The sequence below is a fragment of the Pelobates fuscus genome, chromosome 1 (assembly GCF_036172605.1).
Source record: "Pelobates fuscus isolate aPelFus1 chromosome 1, aPelFus1.pri, whole genome shotgun sequence".
Lineage (NCBI taxonomy): Eukaryota > Metazoa > Chordata > Amphibia > Anura > Pelobatidae > Pelobates > Pelobates fuscus.
The window spans coordinates 177,465,024-177,488,782 of NC_086317.1; the positions used below are offsets into that span (position 1 = coordinate 177,465,024).

At 41.2% G+C, this 23,759-nt stretch overlaps 1 protein-coding gene across 1 annotated transcript in view; it reads right to left on the bottom strand.

Annotated features, from left to right (window-relative positions):
- Nucleotides 1-7,907: 7,907 nt before the first annotated feature.
- SPDEF (SAM pointed domain containing ETS transcription factor) overlaps nt 7,908-23,759 on the bottom strand; it is a 37,495-nt gene continuing 21,643 nt past the window's right edge. The window contains exons 4-6 of the mRNA XM_063444401.1: nt 12,260-12,307; nt 10,738-10,890; nt 7,908-8,666 (exon numbers count right to left, since the gene is read on the bottom strand). Of these exons, the coding sequence (XP_063300471.1) occupies nt 8,488-8,666; nt 10,738-10,890; nt 12,260-12,307 (380 nt within the window). The 3' untranslated portion in view covers nt 7,908-8,487. The remainder of the gene's footprint in view (nt 8,667-10,737; nt 10,891-12,259; nt 12,308-23,759) is intronic.

Genomic DNA, 23,759 nt, shown 5'->3' on the forward strand with positions numbered 1-23,759 from the left:
ACCGACGGTACCCCCTGGGAAGAAGGAACCGACGGAAGAATGGAAGGATGAAAACCATAATTCATGAAAAAGGGGCTAGAGCGAGTTGAATCGCAAACAAGATTATTGTGTGCGAACTCTGCCCAAGGAATCAGACCGACCCAATCGTCCTGGTGTTCAGAAACAAAACAACGTAGATATTGTTCAATCTTTTGATTGATACGTTCAGCGGCTCCGTTAGACTGAGGGTGATAAGCAGAAGAAAAATTCAATTTAATGCCTAGTTGAGAACAGAATGACCTCCAGAAACGTGAAACAAACTGGGAACCTCTATCAGAAGTAATCTCGGAAGGTATCCCATGTAAACGAAAGATCTCTTTAGCAAAAATCTCCGCTAATTCAGGTGAAGTCGGAAGTTTAGGTAAAGGCACGAAATGAGCCATCTTGGTAAACCTATCCACCACTGTGAGAATAACAGTGTGCTTTTTCGAAACAGGCAAATCCACAATAAAATCCATCGCCAAACAGGACCAAGGTTTTTCTGGAACTTCCAGGGGATGTAAGAGACCACAAGGAAGCGAATGAGGTAGTTTAGTCTTAGTACAGACCTCACAGGCTCCGATAAAATCCTTAATATCCCTCCGTAAAGAAGGCCACCAGAAATCCTTAGAGATCAAGGAATATGTTTTGCGAACGCCCGGATGACCAGCCACCTTACTCTCGTGAAGACACTGTAAGAGCTCCAGTTGGAGTTCAGGAGGAACGAAGTGTCTAGACGCAGGAGTCAGTCTAGGTGCCAGATGCTGCAGGCTCCTGATCTGATCCAGAAGCGGAGAATGGATTTTGAGAGTTGTGTTCGCGATGATATTACACTTAGGTACTATAGAGGATAAAACCGGCTCAGATATGGCAGAAGGTTCATGTTGGCGAGACAAGGCATCAGCTTTAGAATTCTTAGAACCAGGCCTATATGTGAGTATGTAATTGAAGTGAGTGAGGAATATAGACCAACGGGCCTGTCTCGATGATAATCGTTTAGCCTCCCCAATATAGGATAAGTTTTTATGATCCGTCAAAATGGTAACCGGATGCAAAGTCCCCTCCAATAGATGTCTCCACTCCTTTAAAGCCATGATAACCGCTAGGAGTTCCCTGTCACCAATGTCATATCTGCTCTCAGTACCCGATAATTTTTTGGAAAAATACCCACATGGATGTAATGGTTTATCCACACCCAACTTTTGGGACAGGATGGCACCTATACCCGTCTCAGAAGCGTCAACTTCGAGTAGGAAAGGTAGAGTAGTATCAGGGTGAACTAAAATTGGTGCGGAAGCAAACAGCTCCTTGAGAGTCTTAAAAGCCAGAAGTGCTTCAGTAGACCAATTCTTAGTGTCAGCCCCTTGTCTGGTCATATTGGTGATAGGAGCAATAATAGAGGAGTAACCCTTAATGAAACGTCTGTAATAATTAGAGAAACCAATAAATCTCTGAATGGCCTTGAGACCCTTAGGTAAAGGCCAATCTAAAATGGATTGGAGTTTCTCCGGATCCATTTCAAACCCCTCTCCAGAAATCACGTAACCAAGAAAGGTAGTCTGGGATTGGTCAAAGCTACATTTCTCTAATTTGCAGTACAAGCCATGTTGAAGAAGTTTGTGCAAAACCCTTCTGACCTGTCCGTGGTGAGTCTCAATATCCCTGGAATGTATAAGTATATCATCGAGGTATACAATAACACAGTCCTGCTGAAACTCCCTAAGAACTTCATTAATAAGATCCTGAAATACCGCCGGGGCATTACAGAGACCAAAAGGCATTACAGTATACTCATAGTGCCCATAACGAGTATTGAACGCAGTCTTCCACTCGTGTCCCTGCTGAATTCTCACCAAGTTATAAGCACCTCTGAGGTCTAACTTAGTGAAAATCTTGGAACCCTTTAATCGATCAAAAAGCTCGGTGATCAAGGGGATCGGATAGGCATTTCTAATGGTTATCTTGTTCAAACCTCGGTAGTCAATGCAAGGTCTTAAAGAACCATCCTTCTTTTTAACAAAAAAAAATCCAGCCCCAGCAGGGGAGGAGGATCTCCTAATGAACCCTTTGTCTAGGTTTTCACGAATATACTCCTCTAAGACTAAGTTCTCATTCGTAGACAAAGGGTATACATGGCCCCTGGGAGGCATAGTACCAGGAAGTAAATTCATTTTGCAATCAAAAGGCCTGTGTGGTGGTAAGGTATCAGCCTTTCCTTTATCAAATACCGCCTTTAAATCTAGATACAAGGACGGTATCTGTACTTTAGTAGAGTCGGTAGAGTTATTAAGTGTGTTAACAATACAAAGGGGTGACACTCTCTTTAAACATCTCTCTTGACAATCCTGACCCCACGAGACTATTTCCCCTGATTTCCAATCTATAATGGGGTTATGTCTCTTCAGCCAGGAGTATCCCAGGACTATGGGAACAGAAGGAGATGAAATGAGTAGTAGAGATATCTCCTCCTTGTGTAGAATACCAGTAGTTAAGTTAAGAGGTGTGGTCTCCCGGAAAATCACAGGCTCAACTAAAGGTCTACCATCTATGGCCTCAACAGCCAAAGGTGTCTTCCTTAACTGGGATGGGATAGCGTGTTTGGTGAGAAAAACTTGGTCGATAAAGCTCTCAGCAGCTCCGGAGTCTATCAATGCCACAGTCTCTAAAGTTCCCCTCTCCCAAGTTAAAGAGACGGGTAATAGAAGCCTGTGTTCTTTGTAGTTATGAGTAGAGGACAAAATAGAAACACCCAAGGCCTGTCCTCTAGAGAAACTTAGGTGCGAGCGTTTCCCGGGCGATTGGGACAATTCAAACGTAAGTGACCTCTGACTCCACAATACATACACAGGCCCTCCCTTCTCCTGTACTGTCTCTCCTCTTCTGAGAGGCGAGTAAGGCCTATCTGCATAGGTTCTGGAAACTGTGGAGTTTTGGTTTCAGGACTTTGAAATGAAGGAGCTAGTCTAAAGGAAGGTCTACCGGTTCTATCTCGAGTGTTCTGCCTCTCTCTTAGACGTTCGTCAATGCGAGAGATAAAGGAAATTAAGTCCTCCAAATTCTCGGGAAGCTCTCTCGTCGCCACCTCGTCAAGTATTACATCGGATAATCCGTTTAAAAATACGTCTATATAAGCCTGTTCATTCCACTTAACCTCTGCCGCCAAAGACCTGAACTCTAGTGCGTAATCCACAAGTGTTCGGTTCTCTTGTCTAAGGCGCAACAGTAATCTAGCTGCATTGACCTTTCTGCCAGGGGGGTCAAAAGTTCTTCTAAAAGCAGCTACAAAGGCATTATAGTTATAGACTAATGGATTATCATTCTCCCACAACGGATTAGCCCATCTCAGAGCCTTCTCAATGAGTAAGGTGATAATAAATCCCACCTTTGCCCTATCAGTAGGGTAGGAACGGGGTTGTAGCTCGAAATGGATACTGATCTGGTTCAAAAAGCCACGACACCTTTCAGGAGAACCAGCATAACGTACAGGTGGGGTAACTCGGGAAGAAGCACCTACAGTGGCTACCTCTAGCCCTGAACTCACAGGAGGAATAGAAGTATTACGCATCTCCTCAGGTGGATTATTAGGACGTGATAGTAACGCCTGTAGTGCTAGTGCCATCTGATCCATTCTATGATCCATGGCGTCAAACCTAGGATCAGGAGAACCAAGCTGACAGTTTGTACCTGCAGGATCCATTGGCCCTGTCGTAATGTCAGGATCGGGACAGGGATCCAACACGCAGAGTACAAAGAGTAGCAGATACGTATACCGGACCATAGAATGGCCGGACTTAACGTAATACTACGTATAGAATGGTCAGGGACAAGCCGAGGTCGAGGGAACGAGAAGACAGGTAAGCGAGAGACAAGCCGGGTCAAGGATAACAGAGAAGACAGGTAAGTAATAACAAAGCCGGGTCAGAACCAAAAGACAAGAGAATACAAGAGCACTGTGTGACTAGGCTGGCTAGAACCACGACAGGGCAATGAGCAAATGCTGAGAGCTCCCTTAAATACCCTGGTTCTAGAGACTAATCACACCTCCGCCGAGACCTGATTCGTGTCCGGGATTTGACTGACAGGTCGGGCTAGAATAGCGTCATGACGTCGACTATTGAGCGTCACGTTACAAAAAGGCATAGTTCTCTCGCGGCCGGCGTTTACATGCGCGAGGGGACCGCGAGGAACGGGAGAATCATGCCGTCTGGATGGAAAAACGTCTAAGTCTCTACCCGTCTCAGGGGTAGAGACTACAGGTACCCTGACACCTTCTCGCTCTGGGAGGAAGTGACCTTTCAGCGTTGCCTTGCAGGAGAGCAATGAGGGCTATCTATACAGCTCTTGAAGGTTCTGTATCAGATGAAATCTGCAAAGTGGTCCAGCTATGGGGAGAAATGTATGTATCTCTCCAGCCAGATCTCATATCATTAGCAGGCCCCTAGGGTTACTGGCTGTCACCTCCTGATGGTGTCCCTGAAGAAAGTTTTCTTCTGTAAGGTATCCTAGTGAGTAGCAATGGCTAAAAGCTCCCTAACCATTGCCAAAGGTTTGCTCACTGAATGTAAATTAAAACTGGCCCCGGTTAGGGATTTTCAGAATTAAATGCTATTTGGACTCTTTCTAAAGCAACTCTTGCATGCAAATGCAAATTGATTCCAGGCAGACCATACACCTGCCACTTCTCTTCTCCACTAGACGTTCTTCTCTTCATCAGCACCTTCCCTTCTCTGTAGGTCCACTTGAGGAATGTCTCGCCAAACTTCTTGTTTTTTTTATCAACCAAACGTTATGTCTCTATTCTATACTTTACTTATTGTATTCTGATTGTTTTCTATTTTTTATGCATTAACTATTTAGTAACTGTCAATTACATTTTAACATACTCTGTTTGTATGGTATACTGATTGTAAAGCAGCACTCCTTAGAGTGACACAATCATGGATATATTTATGCTAATTTACAATTTTTTCCCCATAACCTTTTGACTTAACACACATTTTCCCTTTAGAGTGTAAGCTCATGGACCTTCTTGCATAGTACCTTGTAGGAGTTTGAAACCCACCCTATCGTTGTGTCTATTTATATATTGAATAAAGAAATGTAGGATTTCACACATTCAAAATTAATTGCAAAACATATTCTCAGTTTATTTCTCCATAGTTACATTTCACGCTGTCCTTTCTATTGGTTAACATTCTCTCCGGTTCCATTTTCAGGGGTGTGTAATAAAAGAAGAGTACTAACATATGAGTGGCAGTGTCTTTTATTAATATTAGTGAATGTTTATAGAGTATCAACAGATTCTGTAGCACTGTACAAAAAGCGTATAAAAGAAAGCAAAACAAATAAATTCAGACAATCATGTTAAAGAGCGGAGGCAAAGAAGACACCTGTCATGCAAGTTTACAATCTAGAATGCAGCATTATTACATCAATATTCATAATGGTTCAATTTTGTATATTGCTGCTAAGGTTACATAGGAACAGGGTTTGTATCAGAGGGCCCATTTTAGTTACATGGTATCTGTACTCAATATAATAATTCCAGCCAGTCAGAGAGAAGAGAGTTAAAATCCACATCTTCTATGCAGTTTAGGGAGTTCACAGATGTGTTCAAATGCAATCTAAGGACCCTGTGCTATAATGATAGTTACACTAGTGTCCATAGCTCTGTAATTATTATCAACTGCTTTGTAATGCTGCCGTGCTCTTATTATGACTACGTGAAATTCCATAACTCTTCTTACATAATTTTTATAGGGTTTTTACTAAAGCAAGAACTCAAAGTGATTATAAATCTAAGGCCAGCTTTGCCAAACTTTTATAGTTTGGCTATTGTGACTTTAAATTTGAATTCAACTTTGCAATCTCACGTTAGTGAATAATCCTATTACAGGTTTCATGATGACATTTTGAAAGTAAATCATTTTTCAGTTTCCCTGTCTTGCAAATAATCTTTCATTTCCTTTCACTCCCTTCTACCTTTATTTTCATTTACTTTTCCATTTCTCTCTGACCCTCTACTAATGTCGTGGGAAGTCTGCTAATAGAGGTGTCATTGTACAATAGCAGCAACAGACTGCAAATAGCTGGTGTGTGTTCAGACTGTAAGCAAGTGACAGCGTGAGAACTTGTGTTGTCTTGGTCACGAAAGAGTCACACCCTCAACCATCAAAACTGCAGAACCCCACAAAGAGATAAATTCCCAGCGAAATATTTAAAAAAACAAAACACAAAAAAAATTGATGTACATATGTATTGTATAAGAAAGAAATATTTTCTTCTGCCGTCTTGTGAACTGTATATATGTTAGAAATGATATGAGCTATAGTGAAACACTTAAAAAGAATAAATATATATTTAACCCTCTAAGTACTCAAAAATTGTGCAATGCATTTGGAACTCTTTGGCAAAAATTGCAAGATGTATATTAAAGTAAAGGAGTTATGTTAGCATTTATCTGTGGCAATAGATAATTTAAAACACAATACTTGTCGAGTTTAGGTTGTACTGAGAAGTTAAAAACAACAGTAAGAATCCTGGATGGACATTTATGCATAGGGTGCCCTATACATCCACAGAGCTGACATGCCCACGTGGGGAGACGTATTTGTCACTGGTTATGACAAAGTGCACCTCTTTGACCTTGCCCCCTAATATTGGTCTTCACAATCACATTTTCCCCCTCCAGCCTGAAAAGAAATATTGTTTAAAGGTACACTATAGGCACCCACGCCACTTCAGCTCCTTGAAGTGGTCTGGGTGCAGTGTCCCTGTCCCCCCTAGTCCTGCAATGTAAAACAATGCAGTTTTTGCACATTAGGTTGCCCCATCGGATGAGGACGGAGGAGGCAGAGTGCTGACCCAGTGCCAAGGGACATTGGCACTGGAATCAGATGAGTAGATAAAGGGTTTTTAACCTTTATGATCCACGGGGGGTTGACAGAAGGCATAGGAGGGGGGGCGGGACCAGAGGGCATTATTGTATTAGGAATACAACTTTATATTCCCAATACTATAGATTCTCTTTAAGTACTTGTCTTCTTTGTATGCTTTCTCTAGCTGATTGACAGATGCAAGGATATACAATAGCTTGTAACAATAATTGAAGGAGGTAAGATGGAGATGCCCACTTACAGTATACAGAAATGTTAACTTATATTATTACATTTTACATTTAATAAAAAAATTTCACATATCACAAATACATATTTGTTAAATAGATGAGATAAGTAAACATAATGTTAAAAATCCTGGTCACTGCCAGTTCTTTAAAATATTTCAATATGTGGTTTATACCTCAAGCAGAGTCATACGTGTTGTGCATCCCAAGTAAATATACTTGTCAGAAACATCATACATTGATTTTCACACAGATACATATATATATATATATATATATATATATATATATATATATATATGAACAAGACATTATAAGCAATTAGATTGGCTTCACAGTAGGCAGCTTCACGGGAGACTATCATGAAAAATGTATTTTTGATATGTTGTAGAATGCATCACTACGGAAATGTTTGCAAAGTTGTAATGGCCATAGTAGTTGATTTTAAAACATATTAATTAATGTTTTATTCCTACGTCCAAACACTTATAATTACTCAACTGAAAACAAACAAGAAGTGAGCACATCTAACCAAGCATATTAGGTTTCCAAACAGGCAGTCTTTGGAATACTTAGAAATCACATTTCCAACTACAAGAATAATTATTACCAGTACCAAAACCAATAATTTCTTAACAACATGGCTACTGCCATTGTCACTTTGCAGAATAGAATATACTATCTATTAATGTATGCAACAAAATATCTGAAGATATTTGATTAATAATCCCACTTTATGGAAGCTAGTTTAAAACTGGAGTTTTTTCTTATATATAATTGCTGGGGAAAAAAAAAACCTTTAAAACTTTTACACAAATCTATTCTACAGTTCACTGAATTGTCTTGATAATCTGCGCTCAAGTTGCTGGCGTCCTAGAAGATTTTACATAAAGCTGGCATGCTCAGTGTTCTGTAAGTTTTTAGTATGCCACAAAAGCTGTGTGTCAATCTGTCCTGCCCGATTCCACCTCCCATTGTCCTCTCTGGTCAATGAGTCCACAATGTCTCACATCAGTGACTCCCAGTTGAGAAAAAGTGTGACAGAGCAAACTTTATTTAGCAATTATGTGCTGTGTATTCTTTAAATGTCTGAAATCAAGACATTCTGTAGGTTTTTTTTATTTTGCTTTGTTGCAGGTCTATTATTTAAAAGTTGAACTTTTTCATAATATAGATGTTGTCTATATTATTTTTATTTTGGAATGTTTTGAAGTGATCACAGCTTTTAAAAAGTTTGCAGTGCAAGGGACCATTCATATGGCAGTATACGTGCTAGACAGTGTGTATGCCGCGCCATTTTAGGCCCTCTTTTTTTACATGCTCTTTCACTTCATTGCTTCATCACTTCACTGTGGGTGCACAAACTGATAAACAAGGCGCTGTGATACATCCGGCTTGCGAATTATTCCCTTTTTGTAGTACTGACGGATAGAGCGGCTCAGTTTATCGTAGTTCATTGCTGGTCGGTTTTTTCTGATTCCCCACAGACGTGCAACCTGTGCAGAGTCTTCTATCTTGAAAATACCTGAAATTAGAAAATAATCTTTCACAAAAAGTACAACTAGGAGACAAATATTGACCATATAAACTAATGAAATACATCAGAAATGTAAGAAAAAAAGCTAGGCATACTAATTGACCAGAAACAAACACCACCCCCACAAAGGTGTCAACAAAAATAAAATAATTTATGTAGCTGTATTCATTGTTTTCTAAACATTATAGGAAACATTTACAGACTTTTGATTGAGCATACATCTCTGTATCAAAAGCTGCAAGTTCGCCCTTCAATACAGGTACAGCTCCTTATGCACACACGAGGCAACCCCTATTTTCTTTCCATTGATGGTGTTTGAGTTTCAGCTAAGGCCTCACAAACTCTAGAGCAGCCCCTGTTGATGAGGCTCAATAAGCAAAATTGTCTGGGGTTGTTGTATGTCTCTCTTGCCCAGGGAACTTTCCAGGGTTTTGGATCTGGACTGTTCTTATGTGTGGGATCAGTCTAAATGCGTGACTAAGGTTCTCTTTTTTAATGACACATTGAGCTAAAACTTAAACAGACCTGAGCAGGGACTCAGCAAAGACAGAGCTACTTGAGCCAGTATCCGTTCTTAGTACCACTTTGTTTATGCAGCCCTAGCCCATTTTCCCTGTCTGACTCATACAGCCTTGCTACACACTTCCAGAAAAATAGGTCAAACCTTATCTTATTGCACTGTCTGTTTAATTTAGAAGTTTGTACCGCCTGCTCTGTTAATTGCCTGCTTGACCATACAGCAGCCTTCTGCATGTGTTCAATTAACAGAACAGGAGATAAGAACAGTAAACACACTGTGCTATGAGATCAGTGTGAAAATGAAATCTTTCTTTCATGAAGTCTGTGGCTCACAGCTGATTGTGAGTCACAGCCAGGAGAGGTGAGACTTAGAGCTGCATATTTAAAGTAATTTAAAAGAAAACTCCCAGCACCATACCAGTACAGCCGGTTGTAGTACATAAAGTGCCAGGATCATACAGGCACCGTCCAAAGATAAGTACCCAACCTGATTGATGTTGCACTCAGCAAATGAGCAGGCTCAATGTACAGCTTAAGCAACGCCTGCCTCAGAGTGGTTTGACGTCTTACCATGGGAGAGCACCAGGGCACTGTTGGCACCACAACCATTATAGCAGTAGGGTTCTTTTAATTAAACAATGTATCTAAGTGTCACATAGCGTCTTTTCATGTCTATGATCAGTAGGAGTTATGAAAGAAAAAAAATAAAATCTCAATTTTCCTAGGAACTTCTTTTAACACTAGCTAGTAAATCAGACTCAGCATCACCAGTTTGGTGCTTTTTCTTTAAAAGTAATACTGTGGCTGAGTTAATTTTCTATGGCTCCATTTGAATTTTTTTTTACCTCAATACTAAATAGTAAATTAAACTTATGGATATTCTCAATTGTAGTAGCCTAAAAAGTAGTTATTGAAGTGTGCAGAATGTAAAAGTAGCACAGAAGAAACGGTCTGTGCCAAGCTTTTTCTAAAGCTTTCCTTTAAAGGACCACTACAGGCACCCAGACCACTTCAGCTTAATGAAGTGGTCTGGGTGCTGGTCCAGCTAGGGCTAACCCGTTTTTCTATAAACATAGCAGTTTCAGAGAAACTGCTATTTTTATATTAGGGTTAATCCAGCCTCTAGTGGCTGTCTCATTGACAGCCATCAGAGGCGCTTGCGTGCTTCTCACTGTGAAAATCACAGTGAGAAGACGCCAGCGTCCATAGGAAAGCATTGAGAATGCTTTCCTATGGACTGGCTGAATGCGCGTGCGGCTCTTGCCGCGCATGCGCATTCAGCCGAGGAGGCGGAGAGGAGGAGGAGAGCTCCCAGCTCGGCGCTGGAGAAAGAGGTAAGCTTAACCCCTTCCTCCCCCTAGAGCCCGGCGGGAAGGGGACCCTGAGGGTGGGGGCACCCTCAGGGCACTATAGTGCCAGGAAAACAAGTATGTTTTCCTGGCACTATAGTGGTCCTTTAAATATAAAAGGAAAAACTATAAATATATAAGCAATACAGGCAATGCAATATCAAGTGTCGGGGAAAAAAATGTGCATTCACCTTTCTCTTTGTTCAACCAACGAATGGATCGCCCATAGTTATGTGGCTTCAATAAAAGTTCTTTTAAGAACTGCCAAAGGTGGATAGGCTGCCCTGAACTAGAGGAATCCACTTCGGAGTCTGCCCAGCACTCGCTCACTACCCCACTGCCACCTGGAAAACAAAAATCAGGGGAAAATTATACAGTCAACTTTAGAAAATCAATCAGCATGTTAATGTATACACTTCAGTTACTGTCACTAGCAAACATGCAGTTGAACTTTTTTTTAAAGTTACGTAACAGTCTTAAAGGGGCCTTGCATAGACCAGTAGCTAACTGTAAGTTAGCCATGTGTTGTGTTTTTTAAATACTTTACACTATAGTTCCCTCTGCCCCCACACCATTCCCCGCGCAGCAAACGGCACATGCGCATTAGGCCTACCATATAGGAACATATAGAATCAATGTTTTCCTATGGGAATTTTGAAAACGCTGAGTTTTCAATGGGCTTGAAATTTCTTTGGAAAAGTCCTGAGTGTGCAATTCCTAAGAAATAATGTCTTGTGTGGAGAATTTAATGGCAATATGATATCTTCACCAGAAAGACAGATTTTCTGTTCTTCTAACCTTGGAACTTGATCACCCCATATCCATATTACTTCTAATACTAAACACCAAAAAGCTGTAACATAAAGGGTTGGGGAAAGAACCTAATTCCCATAAAACCTCATAAAAAATTATGAGAAATAAACACTGAGATTGAAACTTCTCATCACAATGATCCCTTTCCTTTTTTAACTGGTTAGATAGCCCATATTTATATAAATGAACACTTTTTTATTTTTTAGAAGTGATCATGGTGGTAAGAGTCTATCTGTGCTTTGATTTTGCTTGAAACAAGGAGTGGAATATAATTGATCAGCACTGGATTCCAGGTAAGTTTTAAACTGATTTTTGAATTAATAAATTATTTCATTAATTTATTTTATAAGTGAGGGACCTATTACCTAGTGCCCAATAGGCCATTATAAACAAACAAAAAAAAAGATGTATAAACCCCTTTAACACCCTTTCCATATATCCATGCTCTTCTCAACATATTTTTCTTATCACAGTATCAAAAGAACCTCTCCAAGTTCACTGTAGTAGTTATAGTTCAAGAAGTGCCCTGGTGCACCCCTATTGTAAAGCATCAAATTATTTTAGAAAAGTTTAACGTTTCCCTGCCTCAAACAATGGAGAACTGGGAGTTTCTGCCAGTTTTCCTAAGCTAAGCCTGGCATTGCATGGCTTGCTCATTGGCTGAGAGTTCCAATTGATTATTCTCAGCAAGGTTTAGCTCAAATAGAGAAAGTATGTCAATTAATTTGTGGGTGTGTGCTAAACAAAGCCAGGACGGTTTTCCATCTCTGTGCACTTTAAGATGGGTGCTGCGTCTATTAAGCTGTTTTGCCTTGAAATGCCCAGGCTGAAATTGTGCCCAATCTGGGCCTGAGTCAGTTTTATTGAATAAATCTCACTGTTAAAATATTTTTTCCTTACCACAGTATCTCATGTCTCCTTGACCTGTCTTCTCTTTCATCCAGGCCGCTGTAAAGAGCATAAGAAGTTAGAGAACAAGAAAAAAGACTGCAAAAAAGGAAAGATGCAGATTAACATAGACACGTGTGGTATGCCAATGAAATGGCTACCTCAATATGCTTTTCTGTCTTTACCAACTATAAATTATGCTTTTGAAATGAAATGTGGTTGCATTTATTAGAGATCAGTGCTATCACATCCTCATTCCTGATATTGCTGGACTAAACCACTCTCACAACTCCTGGCAAGGACCAATGACCAAAGGCATTCAATAAGGTTTGAGCTAAACCAGTAAGAGCAAGTCAGTTGTGTGCCAGGTGTGCCAAAACCAATAAACAGGTGGGCTTGAAAAAATGAGGCAAACATACCACCTAATCTCAGAACAAAACTAAATTAATAAACCCCCTCCTATTTTTAGGCCTTGCTTGTACCTCGACTGATTCAACAACTCTTACATACTGCCAATATCGCCATAGGTTGCTTGGAAGATAAAAATGAAGAACTTAAAGGACCACTATAGTGCCAGGAAAACAAACTTGTTTTCCTGGCACTATAGGGACTTTAGATCTCCCCCACCTCAGGGTCCCACTTCCACTGGGCTCAAGGGGGATGAAGGGCTCTTACCTTTCTCCAGCGCCGGGCTCCCTCGGCGCTGGGGAACTCTCCTCCCTCTCCCGAAGTCAGCTCTGAATGCGCATGCGCGGCAAGAGCCGCGCGTGCATTCAATCAGTCCAGAGGAAAGTATTTCTCAATGCTTTCCTATGGATGTCAGCGTCTTCTCACTGTGATTTTCACAGTGAGAAGCGAGGAAGCACCTCTAGCGGCTGTCAGTGATACAGCCACTAGAGGCTGGATTAACCCTAGTGTAAACATAGCAGTTTCTCTGAAACAGCTGCAGGGTTAACCCTAGATGGACCTGGCACCCAGACCACTTCATTGCGCTGAAGTGGTCTGGGTGCCTATAGTGGTCCTTTAATAATGTAATTAAATAGTAGACTTGGGCAGAAATTATACTGTAACCCAGTGAGGAATATTGAAACATAAAACTATACTAGTTGTAAGATAATGTATTGGATGTAACTACAGCTGCTGACTAGCCACTGTAAGTAAATTGCTGGCTCTTCCCAACAGTTTGTGTCTTAGTGCATCATCCAAAACTGGACCAAAGACAAACTGTCAGAATGTTGATTGACCCCAAATTCCCTCTTATCTTATTTTCTCCACTCTATCATTCCAAATGTTGTAGTGGTCGTTATAACCATACCTGAAACAGAAGAAATTAATTATACTGAAAGGTTTTCAATGAGCTCAACCATGGGTTCTTATGACAAACTGTAAAACATCCAAGTACTGGCTGAGCTATCTTATGTCAAGCAGTGAAACAATTGAGGTAACACTGGTGACTTAGGAGGCCCAACTAGTTGCAGATGGTGATGTGAGGCTGTAACAGATCCTATTATCCCTGTAGGAAAGATCCTTGTAGCTTCTCCCAAAATCCCAGCTGAAGTAGAGCAGAATAGTGATTATAGCTCTCAATCCCCCAAACATGAGTTGAGACTTGAAGAGACATGAAGGGGTAAAACAATCTGTTTAATGATGGCCACAGCTCAGCCTTTTATGCAGGTCCTCCAGCAAGGGATACTCCCACAGGGACCTTGTGGAGGAATGAAACACAAGATACATTAACCAATCATTTTACAGCAGAATATAAAACACACCCACATAAACAGTGAAATCCCTCCTCTCTATCCTGGAGATAATTGGGTTAAGTATCTGTAGTAAACTTAATTATCTCCAGGTAGAGAAAATACTTCCATTTTACAAAAGTAACAAAATACATTAAATTATATAACTTTTATTTTACCGAACGGAACCCACACATATCCCTAGATAGCTTGGGTCTGAGCGCTCAATCTAACCGAACAGAGCTCAGATCCCATGAACACAGTCCAAACTCCATGGAGCTAAAGAGTCTGTTCACCGACTGTTCGATATAAATATATCCAAAATTGGCTCCATGGATTTAGCTATCTGGGGTCGGTCTTGTTCGTGTATTGAATGTACCGAACTACATGGCGTTTGCGTAAATGGAGACGAAAGAGGTGGAAGTTGGATAGTCCCAGCGGGGTTCATGAGAAATTGTGGCCGAAAATAGTTCCACGCGGTCGACGACCAAACACCGCTGGGCGTTCGTCAATTTAAAATGGCAGCCGCCACATGTTCGTTCAAACGAACTGCGACCACCCAGCCGTTTGTCTAATAGTTGTTGTGGTTAACCGCAGCTTCTGGGCGATTAATGAGCTGCACACTCCTATTGTGGGTGGTCTGGCTGTTCGGTATTTTGTTCGGTTTTTAAGAAAGGAACGAAATAGGGATAAATACACGAACAGCAGACGAAATAGAGGGTCCTGGCATTCACAAAACGGGTTTTGTCACAGAGGGTTGGACCATTGAGTAAGTATCCTACCAAGCGTTGTGGTGGAAAGTTGGCCTCTCGTTGACAATAAAGAGATTTAAGATAGATTGGCCAGGACAGGTTAGGACCTAACTGCTTTTCCAAAAAGGCAGTTATGAGGCACTAACTATGATTTGAACCAAAGGTGAAATACCTCCATAGTTGTGAATAGAAGTTGGCCTTATAGTACAGCTACCTAGTTGCACAAGAAGCCTTAATACTACCTAGGGCTGAGTAAGGTATCCTAACAGCCAGAAAAAGCTAAATGTAGAGTCCTGTAGAGAAAGTGCCCTAAGAAGGGAGATAGATTCGGAGAAGTGAGTCACTTGGAAAACGTGAATGCGAAAAACCTAAAATGACTAAATAGATCTACAATTGGAAGATTGACAAAACGAATAGTTTTTGAAAGCTAAAGCTCAGAACCTGACAGTATAAGTGAATAGAAACGCAGAGGGCAATAGGTGTACAGAGGTTCAATAGTGACAAGGGAATTTAGTGTTCATAATTCAGTACTACATTACTAACACTATGAAAATGTGCCAGTAAGGTAGGTGAAGAAAGTAAAATGAGCACCGAATGATTAAAATGCTCTAGTTTTAACAGAAGAATACCAATTAAAATTGAATCAGTATATTAAATGATCGAGTTGACCATGTATGCTAAAATAGCTCTAGATCAGGGGTAGGCAACCTTTGGAACTCCAGATGTTTTGGACTACATCTCCCATGATGCGTTGCCAGTATTATGACTGTAAACGCATTATGGGAGTTGTAGTCCACAACATCTGGAGTGCCGAAGATTGCCTACCCCTGCTCTAGATATTTAATGGCCAGTATGAAGCATACATGGAAAGACTTAATGTACTTAATGTGAATAGATATATGTGAGAAGGTTGCGAAGGAGGTGGCCAGTATGTATAAATATCTAAACCCCTGTAATTAATATGCTGAAAAGCAAGCAACAAACAACTTAACACAAAAATAACAACTTGCCAATAACCAGACACATGTCTGGGCATTGTCACAGTGAGGTATAGTAAAAAAAAAAAAAAAAACACACAAAAAAAAAAACCAATGAGGACATGTACCGTGCCTGAAATTTACTTTTAACATGACATAAATGAATGAATGACATGCCTCAAACAAACCTGATATATTAATTAGATAGTGAGGCATGCATACTTCATAACACTAAGCAATCGAGACTGCTACGTAAAGCAAAAGCCAAATAAACATAATATATTGAACAGTGAGACACTGTAAGTGTATATGTTATTGCGGATGAGGGGTGTATTGTTGTTCATTATGAACAGGGTCCTGTTTTACAACGTAAAACTATATACTATTACTAACAATAACACCACAATATATCATACTGACCAAGTATATTGTCTGATTCTGGAGAAAAAGATAAAGTAAATATATCTATGTTTGCTATATAGCCAGACTGGGGCTCAAGTAGCAGGTAGCTGAGAACAATACATAGTCAAGCTGGATTCTGCATGAACAGAAAATGATATGGCTATGAATCAACAAACTAGTTTTGGAAGCAAATTTCTATTTGGTTTTAGTCATAGTCTTTTGACTAAAAAGCCACTTTACTTCTAGTCGTATTTTATTCAGTATAGTTTTAGTCGACTAAATTTTCAATAGATTTTAGTCTACACAACTTTAGTTTAGTTAAAGCCTTTATCTGTCTCTTTTGTCCCTTCCACAGCCCCTCTGTGCAGTTTTAATTGTGGCGGTAAATTTCAATTTAGTTTTAGTCATAGTCTTTTAACTAAAAAGCCATTTTAGTTTAAGTCGATAAAAATACATTTGACTAAAATTGTTTATCGACAAAATTAACACTGCAACAAACCACTTATGTGAAAGGAATGATTACAGCAAAACTATGGACATCAGTATTAATACCATACAATACAAGTAATCTTTGCCTGAGAATCATGTTTACAAACGTAGCACACAATAACAGTAATTACGAAAAACTCAAGTGATGTCATAGGATGTGTAGGATAGTTTCTTTTATATCACTCATACATGCGAAAAGCAAAACTGTGAAAAACAATGTGTACATTTATGCACCACAGAGTTCCATAGCAGCAAAACCAACAGAAATAAGTAGTGACCCTGATTACAACAGTGCTCCACAGCAACAACGCAGCGGTACAATCCCCGCTTATGGGATATATGGTGAGTGTTCTTAAAGATGGTTGTGTCAGGAACCACCCCCCAAAAAAACCAACAACAATAGTGCTTTCAATAAAATATTTGTAATCAATAAAATGTAATAAAACATCCTTACAAAGGATAGAGCAGGCTCACTGCTCTTTGACAACAGCATCAGTGGTATGATCCCCACCTGGGATTCTTTGGAGTATGAAGAAAGAGTAGTTGGTGTCAGGTTGAATAATAAAAGATAATGGTAGAAGTGGAATAAAATTACCAAAATCTATTTATTAAAGGGACACTACAGTCACCCAGACCACTTCAGCTCAATGAAGTGGTCTGGGTGCCAGGTCCCCCAGGTTTTAACCCTGCAGCTGTAAACATAGTAGTTTCAGAGAAACTGCTATGTTTATATTGCATAGTTAATCCAGCCTCTAGTGGCTAGAGGCGCTTCTGCGATGCTGGATGCAAAAATCGCATTCAGCGTGCAAAATGTCCATAGGAAAGCATTGAGAAATGCTTTCATATGGACTGATTGAATGCGCGTGCAGCTTTTGCTGCGCATGCGCATTCCGCTCCACTCGGGAGCTGATGTCGGCAGGGGAGGAGAGGTCACCAGCGCCAAGGGAGTCCGGCGCTGGATTAAGGTAAGTGGCTGAAGGGGTTTTAACCTGATGGTTTATGTACTGAAACCAAAGTGAAATATGAAGCAAGGCCGAACATAGGCTGAATGTATAGAACCACACTTAATATGTGCGTGGCTGAACATAGGCTGACCATGGGTCACGGAACGGAATCTCCCCAACCGATGCCAAAATGCCTTTCTAAGCTGGGAAGCCAGCGAACAAGAAGTAGTGTGTAGTAACCTAGCAACCAGGTTGTAAATGTCAGCATAACGTCAGGAAGAAGCAGAGAGAGAGAGATACATACACACTTATATACTTTCTCTTCCCTCCAGGTGATAATTGTTTGTGTTTTCCTCAATCTCGTGTCCTATGGTAGTTTGAAAGTCTGAGGGTTCTGTACAGGATGTAAGCTGTTCCTAGAACTGCACTCTTCTGGAGAGATGTAAGATGTACTACCTAGAATCTGCTGAAGCCACTCCCCCAACTTTTGGGTATAGCCCAGAGTGCTCCTATTTCACAACCAGAATATTAAATAATACAATAATAATATTGTTTGCTAAATAAACACACGCTTTGCTTTTTCAGTTACAAAACAAACCGTTGCATTTTCAGTAAAATTTCGGAAAACCACTTAAAGCATTAATTGTGTTAAGCTATTTCAATGGTTTTTTTTTTTGTTTGATTTGTTCATTGCAAACAGCTGAATGTCTGAAAATCTGATTTTCAATGGGGATTAAACAATTTTGATTAGAACTGTACACACACACACACATATTGCCACACTCTCTAAGGTTTGTTTTCCTTCCTATGCCACCCACAAACAACTGCCCTAGACCCCATAATATACAGATCAACGCAGCAGCTGTTCCTTGTACCCCTTGGCACTGCCAGCAAGAGGCTGCAATGGCCATGAGCTGAGGCCAACAGGAAAGTTCCAATTATCTCCACGGCTGGTCCTTGTTGGGCAAACAGTGCTGGACCAGAGAATCTGCGCTGTAGCGTAGATCTCCCTCATCAGCCAGTCAACTGTTAAAAAAGGGTGCCCTTAGCCAGTGTATCAGAGCGTTGCTGCTTCAGCAGTGGTCCCTGCATGGTCCTGATGGCTGGAGGGCCATCACAAAGCCTGTTGGTGGGCAGACTTGTCCCTTTGAGCGGACCTGCCCATTATGGGCGTCGCTAGTGATGCAGGTCACATTACTGGTGACAATGCCACAGGGCCCCGCCCACCTTGTTCCTATTCACCTGTCCTGATTGTTGGGTGGTATGATAAAAACCTATATACACTCTGATTGGCACATAGAGATTAACCCATACACATAAATACACACACTGACACCTCTAAACAATTGACACACAGATACTGATTTATACACACTGACAGACACCGAAACACATTCACATACGTTCACACACTTGCACTCAGTTAATATGGTCTGTTCACTCCTCCACTGTACTAAAGGGCCATAGGGCATACAAAGGGTGACAGAGGGTGAGGCTTTCGCAGCCTCCATCTATTACAGTATGAATATATATTATGCCAAGGATGTCAAGGCAGCATCATGAGACAGATTCTGCAGTTCTTCTTCACAATTATATTCCACTGCTGCAGTTATGCCAGGCAGGCCTGTTGTGCCCCATCAGACCCGGCACCTGGTGACATCTACCCCCTCTCTGCTACCCCACTGTCTAGATAGCATGGAATTTTCTTTGTTTCTGCCCTGTTCTCCATTATGTTGATATTGTTTTAAGTAGAGGTAATATGAATGTTTGCTTTGTGTGAATTGCCAGTTCAAATGCATGAATACATATATACAGTGTCATGTAAATACATGAGTCTTATTTTAGTGTGACTGTCAATATACATGTTCTGTTAAATGTAAATGAACTGTATGTATGCAATTTCTGATTAAAGCATTGTTTATGTGAACATGTTTGTTTCTATGAAGGTTATTGTGCATGTATATATTTCTCATTTTGAATGTATACATAAAATACCCTACAACAAAATAAAGGTGCCGTTACAGATTTTAATATTATGTATAAATTATGCCTGAAGTAAAACCTTATGTATCTATCCATGAGCCATTTCACTGACTCACCGATCAGAAGACTCTGCCATGTGATACCCATGAGACTGACTCTATCATCTTAACATCTATGATGATTTAATATTTGGTCTCTTCTCAAATTCTGCCCCTAAACTATAAAAACTGTAATCTTACGTATAATAATACCTACTCCTACAAACAGATACAGATAACAAATACACTCCTACAAAGGTAGATATAGATGCGTGGGTAGACTCAGACAGATGTATAGAGATCAGGGGCGGATCCAGAACCTAATCTCGGGATGGGCACTGGTAAATTATTGAAAGGAACAATCCAGGCACAATAACCACTACAGCTCTATGTAGTGGTTATGGTTTCAGGAGTGCCGTGGTGTCCCCCCCAGTATAAGTAGTCGAACCGTTTTAGAACAGTTTGACAACTTACCTGGAGTCTGCCAGGATAGGGGCTCTAGTAGAGTATATGGGCAGTAGTGTGTGAGGGGTGCAATGTGAGTGTGTGAGGGATGCATAGTGTGTGAGGAGTGCAATTTGTGTATGTGTGTGTGGGGTGCAGTATGTGGGAGGAGTGAAGTGTGTGTGTGTGTGTGTGTGCGCATGTGTGTGTGTGTGCAATGTGTATGTTTGTTAAGGGTATAATGTGTCTGAGGGTTGCAATGTGTGTGTGGGGTGCATGGAGGGGCGCAGTGTGTTTGTGAGGGTTAGTGTGCTTGTGTGGAGGGGTACAGTGTGTGAGTGGTGCAGTGTGTGTGTGAGGGTTGTATTGTGTCTGAGGGGTGCAGTGTGTAAATGAGGGGTACACTGTGTCTGAGGGGTGCAGTTTGTGTGTGTATGTTAGGGGTGCAGTTTGTGTGTGTATGTTAGGGGTGCACAGTGTGTGTGAGGTGTGCAGTGTGTCTGAGGGGGGCAGTTTGTGTGTGTTTGAGGGGGGCAATTGCCCCGTTGCTCCCCCCCCCCCCCCGATCCACCACTGAGAGAGACACTAATTAACAGGCCAATACATAAAGACACACATTTACTTGACATATTAACCTTCCTCTGTATCATACCATAACAATATCCCCTCCTAATGCCAAGATATCTTATCCCCTTCAATACCTATTTTATTTACCCTCTCCATTCCCTAGCATGTAATATTACCCATACCATATAACTAGCTTCTTACCCATATTATTTTAACATCCTATCCCTATCCTAAAAACACCTTAGACACAACTGGGTAATACCTAAATCCTGGACGAATAGTCAATGATGATATCTAACTTATTTATCATCTGCTATCCACTTTACATCTAAAGTCATTAAGTTGCCAGAAATGAATCATTGCAATATCTACAGCTCTAAAACTCCAACTCCTATCATTCTCACATATTAGGTTTTGTTATATAATTTCATAGTTGAGTGAATTTCATTTTCAATCATTTAGCAGGAAGTTGGGATCCAGTTCACAATTAATCATGATTTTAAGAGGCTCTGTTTTTGTGACTACTGTATTTATAACTGCTGGCTAAGTTACATCTCAAGTTCACTTGACACGTACTTTAGCCTGCAGTATTCATGATACTTTTTGTAGCCGTGGACCTCTGTGTTTGCTGGGGCATCCTGCACAGTACTAGGAGGTTTGCTACTGTGGAGCTTTGCCAGACAGGCAGTGACACTATAAGTGGCTGAGGGGTTTTGTTGTTGTGGAGCCAGGGCCAGATTAACTGGTGCTGACAATTATGAGGGGCCTAAGTACAGAATCTTATCGACCAAAAAGACTAAAACAGTCATACATCTCAAGCGTTATGTATCTGCTGGAGATGTTGCCGGAGGGAAACTCATGGGATGCAGCTATAAAAACACTCAGATTCTATTAAAATATGCTAATCTCTCCCTAATTCATGCTTTCATCTTTCAAGTAAATCCATACCCCCTAAAGCAGTGTCCAGTGAAGCAGGAAGTCAATGGGCGGTGTAAAAGGGTGGCCACGACTTGGACCATGTAACCAGAACTTCAGAAAGGGATGAACATGCCCAAAAAGGAGGCGTGTCTGCCCAAAGAATTGGAAGGATGCCTGCCAATCATGCATGCTGGCCAACAGCATCCTGAGCTTGGCATAAATGCGTCTAATGATGCGCTTGCTTCATGCTTTCTAAGGACTGTCCCTTAGCACTCACATGTCCACTTGTCTCCTTACCTTCTTACTAGCAGGCAGAAGCTCCTGGTATACAGTCTAAGACAAAGAAAAGGTGGATGTAGTGAGTGCAGAAGAAAGGGAACATGCCACAGTGTTAGAGAGACCAAAGTCAACATTACCTTAACTAATTTAATTTCAACTAGTCCACACAAGTTTTGTTTCCATATATCCCTCTTAAGTTTCCATACTTAAGCAAGAGTATGTGAAGAGTAGTTAGGGTTGCCACCTTTCTTGGAAAAAAAATAAGGGCTTACTAATTTGCATAGCTAATTATGTATGCGTGACATCACATGATGCAACTCACAAGGAGTGACAGAGAAAATTCTGTGAAATCACCAAAAAACTACTTACAATTTGATTCTGCTGTATAGATGAATTGCTCCCAGTGTCCCCATGTCGCCCAGTGTCGCCTATTGTCTGTGTCCCCATGTCACTAGGGGACACAAAGACCGATGTCTCCTAGTGTCCCCATGTCTTTGTATCCCCATGTTGCCCAGTGTCACCGTTTTGCCCAATGTCCCCTAGTGTCTGTGTCCCCATTTCACCCAGTGTCCCCTAGTGTCTGTGTCCCCATGTCTCTCAGTGTCCCCACACACATGGGGACACTGAGACACTAGGGACACTGGAAGACATGGGAGCACTGAGACACTTGGGGCATTGTGTCCCTGGTGTCTCAGTGTCTCCATGTTTTCCAGTGTACCCAAGTGTCTCAGTGTCCCCATGTGTGTCTGTTTCCCCGTGTCTTAGTGTCCCGATGTGTGTCCATGTCCCCAAGTGTCTGTGTCCCCATGTCTCCCAGCGTCCCCCAATGTCTCAGGGTTCCCAGGTCCCAGTGTCCCCTAGTGTTTCAGTGTCCCCATGTGCCCCCATGTGTGTCTGTGTCCCCATGTCTCAGTGTCCCCATGTGTCTGTGTCCCCGTGTCTCAGCGTCCCCAGAGGTCTCCCTGTGTCCCCATGTCTCAGTATCCCCATGTCCGCCTGCAGTCTTTACCCCATTCCTCACTTGCCTGTGCTGTAGGCTGTTGTCTGGACTCTCTGTGCTGTGTAGCTGCTCCCCCACGGATCAGTGAGTAGAGAGATGCAGGTATATGCTGCAACTTCCTATCCTTGCCTCTCTCCACTCACACAGTGACCCCTCCTGGCCGGCAGAGTAATCTCTGTTTATACCGAGAAGAATACCGGCATTTGTATTGCCGGTATTACTGCAATATCGACACCGGCCAGGTGGCAACCTATGAGAAGTGTGTTAAAAAAAAATTATTTTTTTATTTTTTTTTTTTTATCGGTGGTCCTATTCCATCAGCCCCTATGTTAATCATAAACATCCCTAAGCTATCCTAAACAATCTAATTACATCAAATGTGTTTTTTGTAATTACAGTTCTTGTGTGCTAGTTTTTTAAAAGCGACTTGTTTCGTCAATCTTACTCAAAGTAGGTTGTCTTTGTTTTCATGTTTTTTCAGGTCATTACGCAAGTGACTCGCTTTTCCAAAAAATGCCTCCCTCCTTAGGGCAGCCACTTGCTCTACAGGACTTAGCCTGGTCTGGCTTGTAGGGTACCTTAGTCAGCTCTAGGTATTATTAAGGCTACTTGTGCCTCCAATCTTCAAATATCATATTAAGTACATCACAACTCCAACTCTTGGCAAAGCAATTAGGACTTCACCAGTCCCGACCAATCTATCTTAAATCTCTTTATTGTCAATGAGAGGCTACAATGTCGCCACAATGCTCAGTGACATACTTACCCAATGGTCCAAAACATAGGTAGTGTCTCTAACCACCACTTGGCAACTAGTTAGGCCTATCAAGTCACCAATCTTTGCTTAATTGGTTTACTACGTGGCATAAGATAGGTTAGCCAATATCTGCATGTTTTACAGTTTGCCCCACTAACCCATATTGCGTCTCGTTAAAAACCTTTCAGTATAATTATTTTCTTCCGTTTACAGGAATGTTTATAAT